Raw genomic sequence first — 22,355 nt, forward strand, 5'->3', positions numbered from 1 at the left:
CGCTCCCGACACGTGACGCGAGAAAGGGGCGGGATCAGTCGGCTTTTCCCCGCCCACCGGAAGCGTAACATCGAATGCGCCTGCGCCGTGGGCTCCGCGCATGCTCTTTCCTCATCAGGACCTTATCGGGCTTTCAGTTCCGGGAAAGTGACTTGATAGCTGAGGCTTTCTGGCCCCTTTCCCTCCCATGACATCTCCGTTTATGGACTCTAAACTCTACTGCTGCTACAGAGATGCTAGGCATTTAATTTTCCCAGCTCTAGGATGTGCGCGCCCCCTCTACAAGCTCCCAGAAGGGACCGAGGTAACCGCGCCCCGGGAGCACAGGACAGCCTGCGGGAGGGGAGGGCGCGCCCCAGTGATTCCCTACTGCGCACGCGTCTCCAGAGGGACACTTTCTTCTGGCGATGCCGCCCGCTATCTTCTTGGTGTCCTGGACCTTAGTGCTTAGTGGAAATGTCAGTAGTGGCATTTTAACCCCATCTCTCCTCTGGCTCTTCATCGGTGATCTGTATCATTCCTAATGGATATACCGGGCGTCTTGGGACAAGTTAACTTGCTTGAGGTTTAGTGCCTTTAACGTGTCAAGAAAGGTTATTAGACTCTTGATTTTTAAGGTCCCTTCTAATACGGGGAGGGTGGAAATGAGCAGTGTTTAAACCATTTGCATTTTGACCTGTCTGTAGCAGAGTCCTTTTTCGGCCTAGAAATTCTCTTTTGAAGCCGAGTTTTCATAAGATGAAAACTAACAATAACAAAATTGTTTATTAAAAAAAGAATACTGAAGAAGTGTTGCGAAAAGGAGCTGAAATACTAGATGCATCAGTAGCTGGTGGACCAGTGAGTTAAGCATTGGGTTGCTCACTCCGCCCGCCCTCACCGTTTTGAACCAACCAGCCACTCCCAGGAGAGAGGAAAAGATTTCCAGTCTCTGAAACACAAGGGAGCCGTTGTACTCTCTCCTGAAGGGTGGCGATGTGTCTGAATTGACTTGATGGCTGACTTTGCTTTTAAAGATAATAATAGAATTGATTGAAAGGTAACAATGAGTCAATCTCAAAGTATTGTCCATGATGAAGGAGGTAATGCTACCTTAGTACCGAGGACTCTACATTCTAAAATGACTACTTCTATTCCAGTCATGGCAATTGTCAGGAGCTCCTGAAGGAGTAGTAGGTAGGAAATTTTCAGCAAGCAGTATGTAGATTGAGGTCATTCTTTATCCCCACCCTTAAAAGAATGGAGTGAACCAACTTGGAAGCTGTAAGTCACAGAGCTAGTTACTGATTGAATATACTGTTGACTCTTGGTGACCTCAGTGGGGCAGAGTAGGTCTTCGTTCTAGACTTTGAATGGCTGATCTTTCAGAAATAGATGCCGAGGCTTTGGGTGGATTCCAACCTCCTACCTCTCGGTTAACAGTCAAGCACATTTTCTGTGTTTACTCAAGGAATACTGCTTCCAGGGCAGCGCTTCTCAATTTCAGTGCCATTGATATTTTGGATTAGAGACTGCTTCTCAGAAGCAAGGATGGTTAGACTTTGTCGTGCTTGTTTTGGACATGTTCTCAGGAGGTTCAAATCCCTAGAGAAGGGTGTTATGCTTCCTAAAGAGGGTCCGTGGAAAGAGTGGATTGACACAGTGACTGCAACCGTTAGCTCAATATCGTGGGCGTGAGGAAGGTGCAGGAGCAAACAACACTTTGCTATTTTGTGTTGTATAGAAGATCTTTATTTGTCAGACCCAACTTAATGGCTCTCAGCAATAACACCACAATGTTTTGATGGGAGTAGCAACTTCCCTGTGCCTTGTAGGATGTTTAGTAACATCCCTGACCTCTACCAATCACACCCAATTGTGATAACCAAAAATGTCTCTGTTGTTAGGTGCCATCAAGTCGGTTCTGACTCATGGTGGGAAACCGAGAACCGGAAGAGAGTGTATGGGAACAAATTCTCTACAGTCATATTTAAAGAATCTGGGAGGCAGACCCTGGTGGAGGAAGGCCTTCATATTTGTGAGTTGGAGATGAATCCCAGTCACATTCTCCTGACTAAAAATCATCCCCATGTCTCCCCTCCCCATAATAGGTTATTTAAAGATGTTCCTATTAAGCACTTGCTGCTCTTTAGTATGCCCAGAGACTATCTGCTGTGCAGACCCTATTGTTCACCCATCCTAGGATCAGCCAACTCCCTTCTGGTAAAGATCATAGATGGCTCCCCTGGAGAAGAGCCCTGGGACACCTCAGGTCATTTCAGGGATGGCCCAGGTTAAGCCGCCATCTTCACTCCAGAACCAGCCACCTTGTTACTTTTTTGCCTTCCTGTCCCATGTAAGCTCCTAGTACCTCCCTTTTCTGTTACTAATGTTCTTGGGGTGGGGGTGGGAGACTTGCTAGCCCAGACTAAACATGGGAGAATACATTAGCTCTCCCTCTCTCTGGTTACAGTCTCCATGGAAGAGGTGAGCCCTTGCATGCCTTGTCTGATATTTCTTTAATTGACCCTTCAATTACACAACCGCACCTTAGGACCTATTCGGTTTTGGAGGTTGGCCCCCCTCAACTCATAGCGATCCGATGCACAGCAAAATGAGACATCACTCACTCCAGTGCAGTCCCCACAGTTGTTCTTATGTTTAAGCCCATCATTGTAGCCACTCACTATGTTAATTCAGCTCATCGAGAATCGTAACCTCTTTCACTACCCCTTTCCTTTCCCAAGCATGATCTTCTTGTCTCTCCTGATAACATGTCCAAAGTACATGAGGTGAAATTTCTCCATCCTTATTTCTTTTTTCCCCCCATCCTTATTTCTAAGGAGCCTTGTGGTGGTACTTCTTCCAAAACAGATTTGATTGTTCTTTTGTCAGTCCATGGTACTTTTAATATTTTTTGCCAGCACCGTAATTCATATGCATTGGTTCTTTTTCAATTTTGCTTACTCAATATCCAATTTTCAAATGCATATGAGGCAATTGAGAATATCATTACTTGGATCAGGCACACCATAATTCTCAAAACAATCCTTGCTTTTCAAAACTTTAAAGATGTTTTGTGTAACAGAGTTACCTAATGCAACGCTTCATTTGATTTCTTAACTGCTGCTTCCATGAGCGTTGATTTTAGATCCAGCAAGACGAAATCCTTGACAACCTCAGTCTTTTCTCCATGTGCCTTCATGCTGTCTCTTTGTCCAGTTGTGAGGATTCTTGTTCCCTTTACATTGAATTGTAATCCATATTGAAGGCTGTCATCCTTGTTCATCATCAGTCATCAGCAAGTGCTTCAAAATGACTCCAGACATTGGCAAATATCCCCTTGGGACAAAATCACACCCAGTTGTCAACTGTTGTTTTAGCAAGTAGTGGTTCCTATGCCTTTATGGATGCCTTCTCCAGAATGCAGAAAAGCTTGCTTTCTTGCAGTTGACCTTACCCGTTCCAGTCTAGTCCTAAAATGTCAGGTTTTTTGTCGGTTCTGCTAATCTGGCCCCACTTTTCTGTCTTTAGAGTCCCCTTTCTAGTTGATTTTATCTTTTTCATCTCCTTTCACTTGTAGTTTCCCATGCATTTTTCTATTCTCTTTTCCTATATAGTTATAACCAGAGAGCTTAAAAAAAAAGTCTTTTCTATTCAGAGATCCATGGTATTTTTTTCAGTGTCCTTAACATTTGCATCTCCCAGGAAACTTTTCCTAAAATTCCTGCATTTTATATAGATATAATGAGATATTTGCTCATGAAAATGTTCTTCTCTCCAAGAAAATTAAAAACCAAAGGAATGGAACACAGGTGCTGTGATCTTCCTGTGCTCTGCTCTCTGTCAACAATGTATACATTCCTGCTGGGAGCTATATTCATTGCTTTAAGCTCAAGTCGAATCCTACTGGTGAAATACTCCGCCAATGAAGGTAAGGTAAGACATGACTATGTATAGCGCACTTCCCACTGTTGTCTCTAATGTCCTCCGATAAAAGGAGATGAAATGAGATCATAATATCCTACTAAGTACCCTACTTCATATGAGTGATAAAGCATATGAAAACTATATTCATTAGGCCATTTAACAAGAAGAATTTGAAGCCAGGGTGAAATTTGGATCACTCAACTACAGAATCATAATCCTTTGACACATATCAGATGGTTACACATGAGTATTGCTTCAATCAACAGGTGTTTCTAGGCCTATAACAATATACATAATTATAGCTTATTTGGAAAGCAGCAGGATAGATCTCTTTGGACGTCTGGCATTTGTGAGGTGCTATATTAATGGGACAATAAAACAGGACAGATCGCCAGCTTTGACAAGTATGTAGGAAATGCTCTCTTTTTAATGTAATAATTTGTATTTAAGTAAATGTCGTTTAATTCCACAAAACTGAGTAGAGTACCTCTTACTCCTTACTGAGGACACACAAAATAATGATATTTGACTCTTAAAAATGAACTTAGGAGTCAGATATGTATTCAAGTCTCTCCGTTAACATTTATCTGCCAGGCACTGGGCTAAGTTACTAGTAGCTTTCAAAGTACGTAAAACAAGGACTTTGCCCTTAAAAGCTCATTTTCTTAAAGGAGACGTTCATGTAAACACACCATGAAAATATAATCAATGCATTAAAGCAGTCAAATCAATCAGGCTTCCTGCTGTTGCGTTGATTCTGACTCATAGTGCCCCGTGGGGAGTCCGAGGCAGGAATCTTTGCAGAAGCAGGCTGACACACCTTGCTTATTGAGTCACTTGTAGTTCACAGTCAACCTTTTATTCGCAAACTAAGTGCTTCACCACTGTACTACTGGAGCTCCTTAAAAATAAACCGGAGGTACCATCATAGGCGAGGGGAGAAAGTAATAATACTCTGTTTTGGAGGGGGTGGTGCAGAGTTCAGAAGGGTCAGGGAACACTTCCCTAGTTAGGTGACATTTGATACACAAGAAGACAAACTAGGCACCAGCTTATCAAAAGGAATTCCAAACTAAACCCTCTCCCGTGAAGTTGATTCTGACTTGCCGTAGCACCCTTTACTAGAACACAGGCTCATCTTTCTCCCCTGGAGCGGCTTGTGGTTTGCTGTTAGCTGCCCCGTGCCTAACCCATAGTATCACCAGGGCTGCTGATACAAAGGAGTAGAGGTGTAATAACGCAGGCTGTGCAGGCAACAGGTAGTTGAGGGTTAAAAATTTGGGCGAGGGTGAAGGTGTGCTTGCTGGACAGGTAGTAGCAATAGTGCAGGGCTTCAAGTAATGCTTGCAGTATGACAAATAGGGGTAATAGCTAGAATGATAGCTGTGGCAGTTGGGTGGAGGATTGACTGAAAAGGAAGAGACTAGAAACAAGATAGCCACCAGGTAAGGTGTTTTTGCCAATTCCTGCCACAGATGATTAAGACTTTGTAGCTTACAGCAGAATGTGGATTGGAGAATACATAGGAGGATGTCCTAAATATGAGGGTTAGCGATTAAAACCTTGGCATAGCTCAAAGATTTCGGGTGTGTATGTTGGGTAAATTGATGGTGTCCCAGCTGAGCTGGGACTATTAGGAGGAAAAGCAATGGGCAGAGTCGGGAGAGGTTACATAGTTTTAGCTGCTAAGTTCCATGAGGCCTGCAGCTCCATCCTTATTCTTTGTGACTCCTGAGTTTACATTCCAGGGGAAAGCAGATAACTGAATAACAACTCGAATACATTGTGACAAAAATGGGTACAGAAGTGTACAGGGTGCTTCAGGAGCAAGGATGAATACAGAGTTGAGTCAGTGGGTCCAGAAGGGCAGGGGAAACTTTAGAAATGAGGAAGAAAGAAGTTCATGGCCAGAGAGAAGGTCAACCAGGCTTTTTTCATCCTTACTTTGCTAGTTTGGGTTTTTGGTACGATGACCAAGAGAAATGAACAAATATTCTCAAAGGAAGGAAAATCCATTCCTATGCATTGGATCTGATAAAGTTTATTCTTGCTTTTGGCAAAATTATGAACTAAGTTGGTTGGAGTAACTGCTAGGACCAAGGTGTGCTAACCAAACCTCACTTCCTAATTAGATTGGCCCGTAAGTTAGAACATAGCTGCCCAAGTATTTCCTCGCAGCCCTAGGGACAGGCAGGGTGCTGGACCAGCTGCCTCTTGCCTTAGCTTCCTTCTTGCACCCCAAAAAAACTTTGATCCCAAGGAAATACTGACATTTTCTCTATGTATCCCAATGTGAAATAAATTGTAAAACTCTGAGTTAAGAAAATAAACTGAGTTGTGTCTTGATTTTGGCAAGGTAGTCACCCAAGAAAAATCATGAGCTGGATAATAATTCAGCTAGATTTTGTAATTAGTTGACAAGCCAGGTCCCATTAATCTACATTAATGGTCAGTGTAGAAACTTGTACTTAACGCCATGACATTTATTTTTCTTAGTTTTCTTTGCCCCTGGCTCTAGCCTTCTCAACAAATTTACCAGCAGCTTGGATGAGAATATGAGAGGTATGTTGATCAAATTCAAGGATAATAAAAAAGTTAAATAGGGTAGTGATAGTTAATACATTAGATGAATTTACTTAGGAATCCAAAAAAGCAAAACCAACTGGGTAAGGTTGAGTAAAACCTATATTGAAATCCAACTTTTAAGTTTAAAAGTATGTGCAAATTATTAACTGTGTGGAATCATTATAGTAAAATAGTTAATAATAATCATTTCTGTTACAGAGAACAAATACGATTATCTTCCAACTACTGTGAATGTTTGCTCAGAACTGGTCAAGCTTGTTTTCTGTGTGCTTGTGTCGTTCTGGGTTATAAAGAAAGGTGAGTCTTGAAATGATACCACATCTCTGTTAAAAACCACAAGATCAAAGTATTTTAGAGGTGAAAATACTTCATTAATTTTACATAGAGGGAAGCAAAAGTGCAATCCGGATGCTATCTCAGAATAATGGTAGGCATCGTTATTAATGCTGGCAGACCAGGATGGCATCGACAGATGTTTAAGCATTGATTTTCTTGTGAGCTCGCAACTCTTTATGACAACCCACATGCTGCAGGTGGACAGACAGGGTGGGTAGGAAGGAGCGGAGCCTGGACTCCACCCCAGGTTTTTCTGTATCTTTACCATTACTCTACCTTGTTTTTATGGTGGATCGCATAACATGTGAGTTTTCTTCCAAGTCAGGATCCATCTCAATCACTCTGCTGTCTTATTTGACAAGTAGCATGTGGAAATATTCCAGTGCCCTTTTCCTGCAGGACACATGGAGTAGCTCACTGGCATTTGAGAGAGTGTTCTGAGGCAGATGACTTATTAAAGTCTCTAAGCTTCAGTTTCCACACATATCAAAAGTGGTGCTAATTCCTCAAATGATTAATTATATAAGGCATCAAGTGTTTGGCAGAATGGATAGCCTCCTACCACAACTACAGATTTTTGTCAAAGTCACTGTTTTGATTCAATTATTTTTTGGAAGTCACTCCAGTAGAGACTGAGACGGTGTATTATTGCGGGAACTTGCCTGCAAGCCATCCTTGGCGGAGACAAGTGTAAACACATTTTGTTTGGAATAAATTCATGAATGTCTGAGCTGGAACTCTGGGAGCATTTTGGACATACCCTCCTGCTATCTCAAGTTAACAGGGATTCAGAGTACTGACATCCTAAATCTGTTCTGGGTTGTCCATGGTGAAGCTCAACAGAGGCATAAAGAAAGACAGTAATAAAGTGCTGTACTGGCATTGATTTCTTAAGCCTAGTAGTTATTTATGGAGGCAAGTGCACAAAGCCACTTCTAAGGAATTGTGTCAGTAATCAGATCTACTTACTTTCACTAAATATATGAGCTTTCCTGTTAGGACTGCTTGCTTATTGCTATATTGCTTTTGTTTTGTTTTTTTAGAAGATCTTCAAAGTCGACATTTTAGATGTGGTTCCTGGAAGCAATTCTTCAATTTTATGAAGTGGTCCATTCCTGCCTTTCTGTATTTCCTGGATAATTTGATTGTGTTCTATGTCTTATCCTATCTTCAGCCTGTAAGTACATATCCAAGAAAAGAACAATGAAATGTTATGAAAAATTGAATTCCATTACCTACACTTCCTTTTTCATCATTTCCCATGCATTCTTAGCTTTCCATTTCCTTCACTGGCTCTCCTGGGGTTTTCCCAGAATCTTCTGCACACGGAATTGCCCATCTGCTTCCCAGATCCTCCCGCTGTCACACATTAATATATGTAACTGTGCTTATGGCTGTCAGATTTGCCCTGTGGGTGCCTGGCACCAAAGCCTCCCTCTGTGACCTTATTCACTCTGCCTAATTGCTGAGCCTCCAACAATGACTTCAGTTTCAAGGCCTTGGGCTCAGACTTCCGAGTATTAGACCATCTGTGTACTTCTCCTTTTCCCCCTTATCTCACCCATTTTTTAAAATTCTAAACTCTTTTTAGACTTTTTATTGTGACTTGGGTGACGATGTACAGAGCAAATCTGATTTCCATTCAACAGTTCATACACATTTTATTCATGCCCTTGTTTGCAGTTTCCACAACGTACCATCATTTGTCTTACTCTCCCTTTCTGGTCCATTTCCATGTCTCCTTTCCTAACCCTTCTGAACTTTGCCACTTTATCAGTACTTTAATATACATTATATATATTCTGTTTGTACAGGGTTAAGTTAAAAAGTACTGTTAATGGGATTCCAATGCATACGGTCATGAGTTTGTGTACCAAACAAAATGTGTTTGGTACTCTTCCCAGTTTCCCACATAATAATGTTTGCTTGCGCTCATGTTTTTTTGTTTGTTTAATAAGTTGTCTGAAGCTAGGAATCACATCCTCTCAAGGATGAGTGCTATTTATAATTCATATGCTAAGATACTTCCATCACTCTCAGCATCCGTTTTCTCAACTGGGAGAGCCATTAGTCATTGGAAGCCACTGCTTGGTCTTCTGCCTTTATTTATTATTCAGTTTGAGGAGTTGCATGTATATCTACTTTTTTCTAATGTATACACTTTCTCCCAATATTTACAAATTCAAACTTTTTTTGCCAAAATGTTTTACATTTTTTAAAAATATATATAAAGGCGTTTTGATTAGGATTAGCTTTTTAGAGGCCTCGGTCCTCCACATAAAGCTAGTAAATACACAGAGGCTGATTCACAAAAGTTGTGGGAAAATGGAATTAAAAGATAATAGAGGGCACCCTTAAAAAAAGGATAATGGAATTTTTTTTCATGACCTTTTTGAAGCCCCGTCACATAAGCAGCTCGCTTTTAGAGTAGGAAGAGGATTGTTCAGTAGCGAAAGAGCACTTCAGCTCAGCACAGCAGAGTGACTCTTTCCCACTACTGTAAAGCTGTGTAACTGGCAAATCCCAACTGCCCTGAGTGTCAGTTGCTGCAGCTTCGATAGAACTAGAACAGTGATACCACACGGGCCCAAGGCAGGAACCTGGGGCAGTTGGCCACTGAAAGTTCCTTTTGCTCTGCGATCCATGTTAGTAGAAGGAGGCTTGGTAGTCTAATAAGTTAAACCTTGGGCTTCTAACCTCAAGAGTTGTTGATTCAAGTGGATTTGCCACTCTACACGAGAAAGGCTAGGCTCCCAGCTCCCATAAGGATTATTAGTGTTTCCTAAAGTGGGCAATTGGGAGTTGAGCGATCAGGGGCAAGTGGGGAGAGACTGCAAAAACAGGTATCCACACTTTAACCCTAGATTATAGGGCCATAGTAAAGTTTTCAATTGCCAGGGAAATGTTTGTTTATTTATTTATTGTGTAAAGGGGGCAGTTGGCCAAATGAGTTTACAGTCACAGAAACCCTAAGTAGCAGTGCCATGTCCTATAGGGTTGCTATGCATTGGAATCAGAGTGTTTGCCCAGCTTTTATTCGCCTCTAAATTATTCTCTCCACCCCCTCCACCTCGCTCCCACCCCCAAATCTGAGCCTCGTCCTACCCAACGACAAACGTACTCATGTCAAATAAACATAGGTTTGTTGTAGTTCTTTGTATGAAGCAAGCTGGTTCAGAATCAGATGTTTTGTGCGCTGCTGGAAGATTGCAGCGTCCTTGTTCTTGCAGGCGTTTACTGTGCTCTTCCTTCCTGACTGTCCGACCACGGGCGTTACACAGTACCAGCCACCACACTAATGGTATTTCTGTGCCTGGGCCCGTGGAGGTGGACTGAAGGAGAGGTGCAGAGGAGGTTGTGGGCAGAGGGCTCTGGTGCTTCATTTTTGCTGCACCACTTGATTTAAGTATTTGACTGGCGTCTTCAGCGCTGATCAGGCCAGCCCGTCTGCTGGTTCGAAGTGACTGTCCTGCCATTGTTAGGTTTGATCACAGCCACCACTTCTGCACTCTTCTGGGCCACGTTTTATTTCCTCTTCACCTGGTCATCTAACGGGGGTGGGGGTGGGGGGGTTATAAAGTAGTGTTCTCTGCAGAGATGCACTGAAAATGGGAATTTCCATACATTTTATTCTAACTCCAATAGTAGATACTTGGAGTTGTTGCTAGATGTTTCCTACACTCTGCTTTTGATGAGCCATGTCTGCTATCATAGGTGATAGAAGTTGTAGGTAGTCTGTAGAAGTTATAGTTATAGATAGTCTTCAGGGTTTAATCATCTTAAAGATGATAGCCAGGTGGAAAGTAAGTGAGAAGTCAGTCGAGCATGTGTTACGTGATTGTGTTAATACTGTTAAATGTAGTTTTGAGGAGCAGTAGTCGAATTCCATTCTTTCTGAGCAACCAAACTCAATTGAGTTCATTCCAACCAGAGCCGCCCTGCAGGACGGAGCAGAACTACCGCTCTGGGTTTCCGAGCCTGTGCATTTCTACATGAGTAGGAAGTCTCGTCTTCCTCCTGCAAAGTGAATGATGGTTCTGAACTGCTGACCTTGTGGTTAGCAGCCCAACCCACCAAGTCTATACCTACTCTGATGAATGCTTTCAGGTGTGAACTATGCTGAATTCACAAAGTAAACTATGAAATCTAGCATAGTACATTCCTAACTGTTTAAAGTTACATGTAAATCAGACTGTCAATGATTAGTTTGGAATTGAGTGACTTCTGTTCAACCAAGAAAATTGATGATCTTTGAAGGTAAAGATGCTCACAAGCCCATGCCTCCATTTTCTTACCAGGTAAGTGGGCCTACCAGTGCCTGACCTCTCTCTGGCCATGGAAGCACAGTCAGAGCTGGACAGAGTGTGCTTCCTGAGTGGGACAGCCCTCAGTGTCTGAGCAGACTGTTAGTTTGAGTACCTTCAGATTGCACATGCAGATTCTTTTCAGGCATTTGCTGGATTTAACTACATTATTTTCAAAGCCTTTGCAATGATTTGGTCATTTCGGAATAAATTCAGCAATCAATAAAAATGAGATTTACTCCTCTAGTGAAATAGCTGCCCAAATAACCCTGCTTTTTTTTTTTTTTTTTTTTTTTTTACAACCAAGCTTTTTGTGTGTGTCCATGAGGTGAACCACCCAGCTGGGAGATTTCTGAGGTCACTGCTTTGTTTGGGTTGTAACTCTGTCTTCCCTTTCTTTCCAGGCCATGGCTGTTCTCTTCTCAAATTTTAGCATTATCACAACAGCTCTTCTGTTCAGGATAGTGCTGAAGTAAGTAACTTGCCGTGGAAGCATAAATTGCACTTTGAAATGGCCCGGCCTCCTTTGAGTTCATACACTCAGAGCACAGCCTTCAGGCTCCGAAGGCCTCCGTTTTAGTCCTGGTTGGGTTGGTGGGTGAAGAAGTTGTTTCTCCCAGCTGGAAAGCTAGCCTGGCTAACTCCTCTGGGATGAGATGTAGGGAAATTTTGAGCATCATGAAAAAGATAGTTGTATGGGTGTATGGGTTATAATTGGTATTTTAAACTTTAGTGCCAGAGTTTCGGGGGGTGGGAGGGGTCACAAGCTTTTGTAGAATCTCTGTGCATTTGGGGGAAGCCACAGGGTTCTTAGAATGAATACATTGGTAACTCGGAAAGGATCAAAACAAAAATACAAATTCACTGCCTTCAAGTACATTCTGACCTTATAGTAGACCTGTCTGCCTGGGTGTCCAGACTGTAACTGTTGACAGGAGTAGAGAGCCCCGGCTTCCGAGCAGTGGTGAGTGGCTTTGAAATGCTGAGCTTATGGCGAGCGCCCGGCTCCTGGCCACTCTGCTAGCAGGCCCCCTCATGAGAGCATGGAGACACATTTGTCATTGCACTCTCGAGGTGAGTGCCTACTGTAAGCTTTCATGGGCTGGATTCACATGAGAAATTTGAGGTAATAACGATAGATTTTTATGTTTTTCAAAATGCCTTCCTCAGCCTTTTCCAGCCCAGGAGGACCACTGCAGACTAGAAACATGTTTAGGGAACTAGGCTCTGCTTGGAAGGAAAGGCCAGGATAGGATTGTCCAGAAAGGGACTGGCGGTGGGGGCGGCACCCGATCTGGATACTTGACTGCCGTTTAACTTGTTCCATGATGATGGTAAAAATAAAAGCACCTTCTTGTCATATTTGTCGTGGCATTTCTCAGTTTTGCACTTGTGTAATTCCTTGTTTAATTGCACTTTTATAATTCCTTGTTTCTCAGTGTGCTTTGTGCGAGTGTGTTTTTATAATGTGTAGAGAAGGAAGAATGGCTTGGCGCACAGGTGTGAACGTCAGTTTCTTAGGTGGATTGATGAGGCCATGTTCTCTGCGCTGGGGAATTTCTGAAACTTTTTTTTTTTTTTGGCCCCAAGGAAACATTCGGTTTAATAGTTAATATGAAAGATGGGGGAAAAGGGAGTGAGTTTCCCATTTTGTCCAGTTCAAATGTTCAAGTACATTGAAACTTGCATTATGCATCATCTTCATTTATAAATTGTGGAAATAATTAGCTAATAATTTAAAGAACACCATTCAACATGATTTGAAGTCTTGGGAAATCACCATGATGATGGTAAAAATAAAAGCACCTTGTCATATTTGTTGTGGTGTTTCTCAGTTTTATACTTGTCTTTGGCTATTGAGAAAGTGAATACGCAATTGAGTGCTTTGATAAAATTAGAAATGGATTTCTAGGGGAAAAAATGACTGCAAGACATAATGCTTGCTAGTAAAGGAGTAAAGGATTAAAAAATGTGATTTTAAAGTAATGAGTTTTCCTATGAATGACAATGTGTGGCTACACATTCAATACATAAGTACTATGTAAAGGCTACAGTATGCAAGTACTGTGTAAAATTACATATTAAAATTAAATTTAGCAAAGAGGAGATAATACTTGAAGTTGGCCAGTAACCCTAGGTATGCCTCATTTTAAAATATCCCCTATTAAAACTCTAACCATTTAACTATTTCTAGTAAGAAAATTCTTAGTTTAACCAAATCAAGTCTATTTGCCCTGTAAATTTTAAATGTTTGCTTTTAATACATAAATGGTATATTTTCTAATTAACATTTTTATGTACTGTTAATCTTAGTGCAATCTTACAGGTGGCTAGTTATGCATTTGCATTGGTTTCAGCATCTCTGAATGAATATTTAACTACATTAAAGGCACAATATAAACTCCATTCTATTTTCACAGGCACTAAGTTAGCTTACTGGGTGGATCTTAATTTTACCAATTCAAAAATCCACTGAGAAGCTGCTCTAAGATAAAGTGTGATAAGTAATACTATTCCCTTTATTATGCTGGACGTGGGGTAGCTATGAGTCAGAGTCCACTCAATGGCAACTAACACCTTTTGTGAGAATGTCTTTGAAGTACTATCTTTTATTCACCTTAAGTCATTTAATATTTGTTCTTTTTTTTATCTTTTTGTTGGTGTGATATATGTTGTTCTATAATTCTTTATGAATAGCTGAATATCTTGCTGTGTGCAATGATATATCGATTATGGGATAGCAGTGTAAGCATTCTAGCACATGTTCTTGTTTGCCATACATAATTCATCTTTCACTTAGATTAGTAAAGCATTTATCTTGGATACTTGCCTCTAACAAAGCCATCAAACACCTTTTCTTATACAGTTAAAGACTATGAGGCTACAGAAGTAGGACAAACTAAATGTCGTGATGAATGCTCAGGTTACTGGCTGGAGGACTTTGGAAGTGGGAAGAAGACAGGGGTCAACCCTGCTGATGTTCTCTTCTTTCCTGGAGAGACACTCGGATGTGCTCATTGCTCACTGAAGCGTGTCCACGGGGACGTAGGAAATGGGGTCGGCACCCTGCAGCCCTGTTTGACGTGGCTTTGAGAAATAATACCCTCCTGACCTTGAAGTTTAGGGCAAAAGGTAACCAAGACAAGCACTCACTTTTACAAAAAGAAAATACTTACGTTTCTCTGATGTCTTCAAAGAGAAGCTTTGGAAAACATCATTTAGAAAATGTTTTGAAGCATACGATAGGTATCTTGGAAAGTTTGAGTCAAATGTGGTTGCTGTCAAACCCCCCAATAAAGGTGGGGTGATCCCTTGTAGTCGTGGCCTGTTCTTCACAGTCATTCACTCGATAAGTCTTTCTAATCTTTGATAACTTTGCTGCCAGCCACCCTGTGCCTGCTGAGAACGGGGTTATGTGGTTGCTGGGGCAGCAGTTGTGCAGGGCTTGCCACTTCTTCGTTCTCAGGATCCTCCGTAGCTTACGCCACCGAGTAGGATCAGCATGCTCGTACTGAACACCATTTATACATCCTTGTGCAAGAAAACTCCTTGAAGTATCAAATCAAAGAGGTACCTTTATTTTAACTTAAAATCTCCAAGTGGACTTTTAGTCAGGCATTCTCTTTGGTGTCAACGTTGCCTTTGAATATGAGTGATGTTTGTGGACTAAAATTCAGTTTTCTTACATGAAGGAACACATTTTGCGTCATCCATTATTTCTGATTGCACTTTTTTGGGGGGGGAGTGGAACAGGCCTTAAAAATACTTTCAAGTAGAATTGTCCGAGCATTTTTATTGTTTTCCCCCTAGTCTTTTGTATTCACTCACCTATACCTAATTCAGAGGAGCCCCGGTGATGTGTAGTGGGTTACACGCTGGGCTACTCCCTACAAGTTCAGCAGTTAGAAAGCACCAGCTCTTCCTTGGGGCTTTACTCCCAGAAGGATTTACAGTCTTGGAAACTCACAGCTCTACTCTCCCATGTGAAGGTAAGTGTGAGTTGAAATCCTCTCAGTGGCAGTGCGTGAGGCATGATTTACAGGCGCAGTAGGCTCAGTGCTCTGTTTGTTAGTAACAACAGTTGGCAATTTGAACCCACCAGCTGCTCTGTCAGAAAAGATGAGGCCGTCAGCAGTTCTATCAGAATCTACTTGAAGGTAGTGAGTATACATAAATTGAGTGTAATACTTTTGTGATTTGTCTTTAATAATTTCTTCTGAACTGCTGAACTTAATTTTTCTACTCATAGTGTATTATTTTAAATAATCATGTATAGCCTATATACACATCTAATATTGAGGTCATGTGGCAAAAACTTCAAGAAATAGATTGTAGAATATATCATTCCTCATTTGTCTGTAACTCACTTATTTTAAAAAAATTAATTGGGCATCCATTTCTTGTCTCTACTTTTGTCCACTCTCATTCCTTTCTGCTGCTTTATATATACCAGATACATATACACCTTCAGAGATTAAACATCTCTTGTGACCTCCTAGCAAAGGCTTATGCTTACCCGCATCACCAAGTTTAGCTCTGGGACTTTGAGAATGACATACACACAGAAGACATGTAGCAGTGGAAGTGTACCCGATGTGCTACTCGATTGGGCTAATCATTTGACAGCGGCACAGTAGCAGACTTTATTGAACCTTGGTGAAAGCAGATACATCTGCCTACTTAGGAAGTTTGAGAGCTCAGAATTATGTTTGAGGGGTGCATTGATCCAGAGGAAGGCCCAAAAGATCATGATTCACCCCTCTTCCTAGTTAGCATCCTGGCTGTTTCCCTTATTGAAGTCCAGAATCCTAAGGATGGAGATTAAGTGTTGATTCCCCCAGATATCTAGAACGTAGTGATTGCTTATTCAATGTAAGTCAACAACAAAGTGGAACAATCATAATACTTTTCTACTGTATCTCATAAGTTTGTTGTTAGCTCCCTCCTTTAAAAAAGCAAGAACATCGTTAGGACTTTGTAAACTATGGAACATTGCCCAAAAGACTTTTTCCCCCCCTCTTGCTTAATCAGCCAGCAGTTTACTGAATAATGAATGTCTTATGGTTAGATCATGGATTCAAGAGCTAGCTTCCTCCCTAAATCTTTTTTGGCTCATGAGAAGCTTAGCTTTGAAGATTTGACAAAACTTTGAAGACTCTTCCTAGCAGGGAGAAGTTCACCGATAGATGTAGAAGATGAAAACCAATGCAAGAATTCACAGGTTCCTAAAGCTCACCCACATACTTTCTGACACATGAGCACCAGGTTAACAATCCTTGATATAACTTACTTTAGAGCAAATAAGTTATAGACAGCACACGATATCATAGACAAATCAAGAATAGGTATTATTTACATGATAAGTGCTGCCCCAGCCGAAGATCGCCTCTGGATGTGAAAAGAAGGCTTAGTGCGTAAAGCCTCGAGGTTGACCAAAAGGCTACAAAGAGAAGTGGCTCTTTGTCTCTAAGGGAGAGCTACTAGAGAAGAAAAGTTACCATGTTTATGAAGCAGCGGAGCCAACTTCTCCTTCAAGCCTGAATTGTGGGGAATGCTAGCAATTCGTTTGTCCAGCTGCACCCTTGAGTGTCTGATTTGTCAGTTGAAATAATTGATAAAGCAAATGGAAACAACGGGAGTAAAATCTTGTGTTCATCTTTGAACAGGCGGCATCTAAACTGGATACAGTGGGCCTCCCTCCTGATCCTGTTTTTGTCTATCGTGGCCCTGACTGCTGGAACCACAACTTCACAGCATGACTTAGCAGGACATGGGTTTCATCATGATGCCTTCTTCCGCCCATCCAATTCCTGCCTGCTCTTCAGAGAGGAGCACCCCAGAAATGGCAATACCACAGCAAAGGAGTGGACTTTTCCGGAAACCGGGTGGAACACCACGGCCAGGGTTTTCAGTCACTTCCGCCTTGGCCTGGGCCATGTTCTTATTATCGTGCAGTGTTTCATTTCCTCCATGGCCAATATCTATAATGAGAAGATACTGAAGGAGGGGGACCAGCTCACGGAAAGCATCTTCATTCAGAACAGCAAGCTCTATTTCTTTGGCGTTCTTTTTAACGCGCTCACCCTGGGCCTGCAAAGCAGGAAACGGGATCAGGTGCAGAACTGTGGATTTTTTTATGGCCACAATGCATTTTCAGTCGCCCTTATATTTGTCACCGCCTTGCAGGGCCTCTCGGTGGCTTTCATCCTCAAGTTCCTGGACAACATGTTCCATGTCTTGATGGCTCAGGTCACCACTGTCATCATCACAACAGTGTCTGTCCTGGTGTTCGACTTCAGGCCCTCCCTGGAGTTTTTCTTGGAGGCCCCGTCAGTCCTCCTCTCAATATTTATTTATAATGCCAGTAAGCCTTCAGGTCTGGAGTACGCACCTAGGCAAGACAGGCTCCGCGATCTGAGCTGCATTCTCCGGGAGCGTTCCAGCGGGGTAAGTTGTGAGGATGCTGCTTTTTTTTTTTTTTTTTTTCCTTAATAAAGAATGCATTGGATGTCGGTGACTGAAAGATAATCCTCCTGTAGTAACTTGAGTGCAGAGCAAAAGAGTAGTATAAATCTGAGCCTCGAGGACCTTAGGAATGTGTGGCATCACAGAGCCAGAAGATGCTTCGCAAGTTACGGTATCTTGGCCTGTCCCCCTAGGTAGAAGCCAACTCAGGCAAAGTGGTTTACCGCTAATAAAAGAACCAGAATTAGATCCATAGGGCCTGACTTCTATTCCACTCTTATTTCCACTTTACCTCAGCTGTAGAGAAAAGCCTCATTCATAAGAAAACGTGATCTTATGCCATTGATAAGTCTTGTTAAGTAAAGAGCCTGGCTCCTGATTCTCCCTGTAGTGACTTGATGGTAAACCAGCATTCTAGAAGAGCAAAGCCTACTGATCTCACCAAGGTCTCTGCAAATGGAAGAGAAAGATTTTGTAGACAAATGCTTATGCTGCGATTCTGAATATCTGCCAATTGCCTAGTTGTTTTTAGAAGGCTCTCTCAGTCATGTTAATAGCAAATTAATTATCACTTGGAGATGCCTTTAGGGAGTGTGTTAGTCCGGGTTGACTAGAGAAACCAATTAATAGACATTCGTATGTGTATAAGAAAGAGCTTTATATAAAGAGTAATTATATATTAAGAAAACATCCCAGCCCAGTCCAGATCAAGTCCAGTAGTCTGGATATAGCCCATATGTATATGATACTAGCCTATAAATTCCTGTCAGACTCCTTCAACCTATGCAATGTCGCTGAATGCAGGAAGATCACAGGCCAGTGGGTGGAAAGTCTCGTGGATCCAGTGGCAGTGGAAGCATCTCAGCAATGGAAGCATCTTAGCGTTAGTTTGAGTCTCTGTGTGGCTCCTCTGGCTCCAGAGTAGCTCCATCAGGCTTGTCATTAGGAAAGTCTCCCAGCAAGTATGTGTCTTGTCTCCAGGGAGAAGACAAGAGCTCCCAGAGTCCGTAGGAGAAGGCCAGACGCTCACACAGAGACCTCATTGGCTGTGACCCGATTGACAGGCTAGACTCCACCCCTGCATAAATTGATAGATTATGTAACTGCCATGGGGAGTTAAATTATATATGTGTTTAAATAAATTATAAGCCATTCCTCTAGCTCTAGATTTCAGTTTACATAAATACACGAAATATGAAATACTGCTTACATAAACATTTCACTCCTTGAGAAAATGAAGCTCTTGCCTGTTACGAGTTCCTAGTAGAGCTTAGTGTAAGGCCCCTGAATTGGTGACACTGCAGTTTTACGACAAAAATTGGATGCTCAGGTGCCAAATTATCTACTCTCAGGAGACATTGTTTTCCCCCAACCGATAGACTGACAGCAATGCTTGCCCTACTTTTTGAGTAAAAGAAAATCAATGTAGGTAAGAAAACAAACAAAAATCACTGCCACGGAGTCGATTGCGACCCATGGAAAGCCTATGGGAGAGACTAAAACGGCCTCTGTGGGTTTCCGACTTTAAATCTTTCCAGGAGTAGACAGCCTGGCCTTCCTCTTCCTCCTGTGGAGCAGCTGGGAATTCAGACCGTTGACCTTGTGGTGGTGAGCAGCTGAACACACTACAGCACCAGACCTTTTAAATCCACACTGCCGTCAACTTCATTCCAACTCACCCTATAGGACAGGGTCCAACTGCTCGCTGCTGGTTTCTGAGACAGAACTCGTTATGAGAGTGGAAAGCTTCATCTTTTCCCCGCAGAGTACCTGGTGGTTTCGAACTGCTGACCCTAATGGTAGCAGCAACCAGAGAGTGCCTGATTTATACCTTTCTCCACCCTTTAATATTTCCCCTTAAAACCAGCAGAGGGTGCTGTTGTTCGTATTGTTGCCTTTGAAACCCAAGTACTGTGCATTTTTTTTATATCAGTGCACTTCTAAAATTAACTTTCAAAAAACTTACATAGTTATTTCATTTGACCAGTTGATATTGAGACAGATAAGCATCACAAAATGTCCATTAGGGACACCATCCAACCACTTGTCCATGGTCCCATTTAAGTTTTGTTTGTTAAAGGAAAAGCAACTCTGCTTTTTATTAATTTCCTCTAATCATTTTAAAGACCCTTTCATAGCACCAGGACCCAGGTGGGATACAGTCAAGTGAGGCAGCGGACATGGTTCTCCTAGGCTTGGGTTTTGGGACTCCATAGAGGGCAAGGTGGGTGGCAGCAAGTGCTGGGCCTCCTCCGCACCTGATGCTCAGGTGGGGGGAAGAATTTTGGCTGAGTGTGCTCCGCCCCCTCCCCTCTCACTTGCTCCTGCTGCACCTGCTTCTGTGGGCCCTTCCTCAGCCTGAGCCAGCAGCTGCATCAGCAGCTGCAGCAATGTCCTTCAGACAAGGATGGTCAGAAGCAGGATCCCTATAAAGTTTTAATATAGCTTTCACATTTTAATAAGAAATACAGGTTTTGCACATGCCAAAATTATATTACATTCTACTTCACTGAGCATATCAAGGGCACTAAGCAACAGATGAAAATAAAAGCTCACTGAGTCGATTCTGACTCAGAGTGACCCTATCAGACAGAGTAGAACTGTTGTTCCCTCTGTGTTTCTAAGGCTGCAAATCTGTTTAGGAGCAGAAAGCCTCATCTTCCTTCTCGGGAACAGCTGGTGAATTTGAACAGCTGCTCTTGTTGTTAGCAGCCCAGTGTGTCGTCCAGTATGCCACCATGGCTCTTTAAGCAGCATGGACTAGTACTCTAATTAAATACAGCCCATGGCATGAATCAGTTATCATTGAGCTTTTATTTAAAAGGGCCTGTCTCTTGTTAATTTTCTGTTTCCTTATAGGATGGAGAAGAACTGGAGAGACTTACAAAACCCAAGAGTGACAATGAGTCAGATGAAGATAATTTCTGATTAATACCCAGCTCTTTGGCAACCTCTGAAAACCTAATTTTCACAGTTTCAGCATTTGACATTGATAAACTAAAGCTGTCTCTAAAATATTCTTTACTTATATCTAACCATTCGTTAAACACTTCCATCCAAGATTTCAAGTACCCTCAGACGGAACAGTTCTAAGGAACTGCCCTAGAATCAACAGGATGACGACTGCAACAATAGCCTACAACGGTGCTTGACAAGTACTTGACAAGATATGCTTGCAGATTGTTTTCCTTGTCTTCCAGCTTCCAAAAAATGTGCAGTCGTGATGCTGTGTCCTCTTGACTATACAACGAGAGAGCAGTTTGTCAGATATTAATAATTACATAGTTCTAGTCTGCATGCCAAACTCTTCCTGTCGGAACATCAAAGCATCACTTAGGTTGTCCTTTGAATATTGAGGCCTTAGACATTCTCATTTTGTAACTGAAAATAAGACTCTTAGTTAAACATTTGGTTGAAGGACCTAAATACTAGGCGACAGCATATAGCTGGGGCTAAGGTAGCCTGGGCAAAATGTTGTCCTAAAGATGCAAGTTCTAGGACTTTATGAGAAATTTGATTTTCAGTTGTCATGTGATGTTTTTCTGCATGAAAAAGCTTCTATTTAAGTGAAAGTTTGTTTGTTTTCTCCTCAGTTGTATATCACAAAATCTTGACCTCACAATTGTTATTATATTTTGGAGAATTACTAAGGCATTTCATTTTATTAATTAAGTTATTGATTAGAACTTGTGGCCATTTATGTCTTTGTGCCATGTCCTGCTCCCCAGAGGAACAGTAAGACTTCTGACTTCAGAATCATAACCAGATTGTCAAACGAGTGCTTTAGAGTTCTTTTTAAAGGGACCACTTCCGAAACAGGGAAGGTAAAGGGATAATGGGTAGGAAAGAGGGAACCGATTACAAGGAACTGTGTGTGACCTCCTCCCTGGGGGACAGACAACCGAAAAGTGGGTGAAGGGAGACGTCGGACAGGGCAAGATATGACAAAATACCCATTTATAAACTATCAAGGGCTCATGAGGGAGGGGGGAGCGGGAAGGGAGGGGAAAAATGAGGACCTAATGTCGGGGGTTTAAGTGGAGAGAAAATTTTTTGAGAAACGATGTACAAATGCGCTTTACACAATTGATGTGTGTATGGATTGGGATAACAGTTGTAGGAGCCCCTAATAAAATGTTTAAAAAAAAAAAGAGCTCAATGCCCAAGGTAGGCTCTTCTTACTAGTAAGGTGGAACATCATTTGGCTTTTAAAAATGGATTGTTACGCTAGCTGTAAGAGCCCCTAATAAAATGATTTATTAAAATAAAAAATATTTTAAATTTTAAAAATAAATAAATAAATAAAGGGACCACTTTACAGGCAAAGAGTTGCCTTCCATTGAAATATGAATGGTGTTATTCCAGAAGCAGTAAAAGAAAGCATTTTAAAGTAGTAATTTTCTGCACTTTATAATGCATGATATTTTCAAGGTGCTTTTGCATGTAGTAAATTGGTTTCATAAGGCAAGACAGGCGATAGACTAAAAAAACCAAACTCACTGCCATCCTTCAATGCCAACTCATAGTGGCCCTATGGGACAGGGTAGAAATGCCCCTGAGAGTTTCCGAGACTGTAACTCTCATGGGAGTAGAAGCCGCCTCTGTCTCTTCTAGAGCAGCTGGTGTTTTCGAACTGCTGACTTTATAGTTAGTTGCCCAATGTTATGCAGCTGAATGGCAATAGGAAAAGAGTTGGCTTTAAGTAGTAGAACCCACAGGGGCACTGTCCGGAAAGTCTTGAATTGCTGCTGACTG

The 22,355-nt window shown here is 41.9% G+C and overlaps 1 protein-coding gene across 3 annotated transcripts; it reads left to right on the forward strand.

The window, feature by feature from the left end:
- The first annotated feature begins 136 nt into the window (after window positions 1–136).
- Window positions 137–21,484, forward strand: SLC35A5 (solute carrier family 35 member A5). Of its 3 annotated transcripts, XM_045286163.1 has the most exons (8): window positions 137–304; window positions 1,887–2,017; window positions 3,765–3,913; window positions 6,694–6,792; window positions 7,875–8,008; window positions 11,540–11,607; window positions 16,802–17,582; window positions 20,460–21,484. In XM_045286163.1, exons 3-8 carry the CDS (start codon window positions 3,784–3,786, stop codon window positions 20,526–20,528), a joined length of 1,281 nt encoding a protein of 426 aa, XP_045142098.1. In that variant the 5' UTR covers window positions 137–304; window positions 1,887–2,017; window positions 3,765–3,783; the 3' UTR covers window positions 20,529–21,484. The 3 variants fall into 3 exon arrangements, with proteins under 3 accessions (XP_045142098.1, XP_030740300.1, XP_045142099.1); XM_030884440.2 differs by lacking the exon at window positions 1,887–2,017; XM_045286164.1 differs by lacking the exons at window positions 137–304; window positions 1,887–2,017 and having other exon boundaries at window positions 3,836–3,918.
- Window positions 21,485–22,355: the final 871 nt, after the last annotated feature.

Source organism: Echinops telfairi, unplaced genomic scaffold, assembly GCF_000313985.2.
Source record: "Echinops telfairi isolate 266 unplaced genomic scaffold, ASM31398v2 ScPeMD7_6;HRSCAF=24_0, whole genome shotgun sequence".
Taxonomy (NCBI): Eukaryota; Metazoa; Chordata; class Mammalia; order Afrosoricida; family Tenrecidae; genus Echinops; species Echinops telfairi.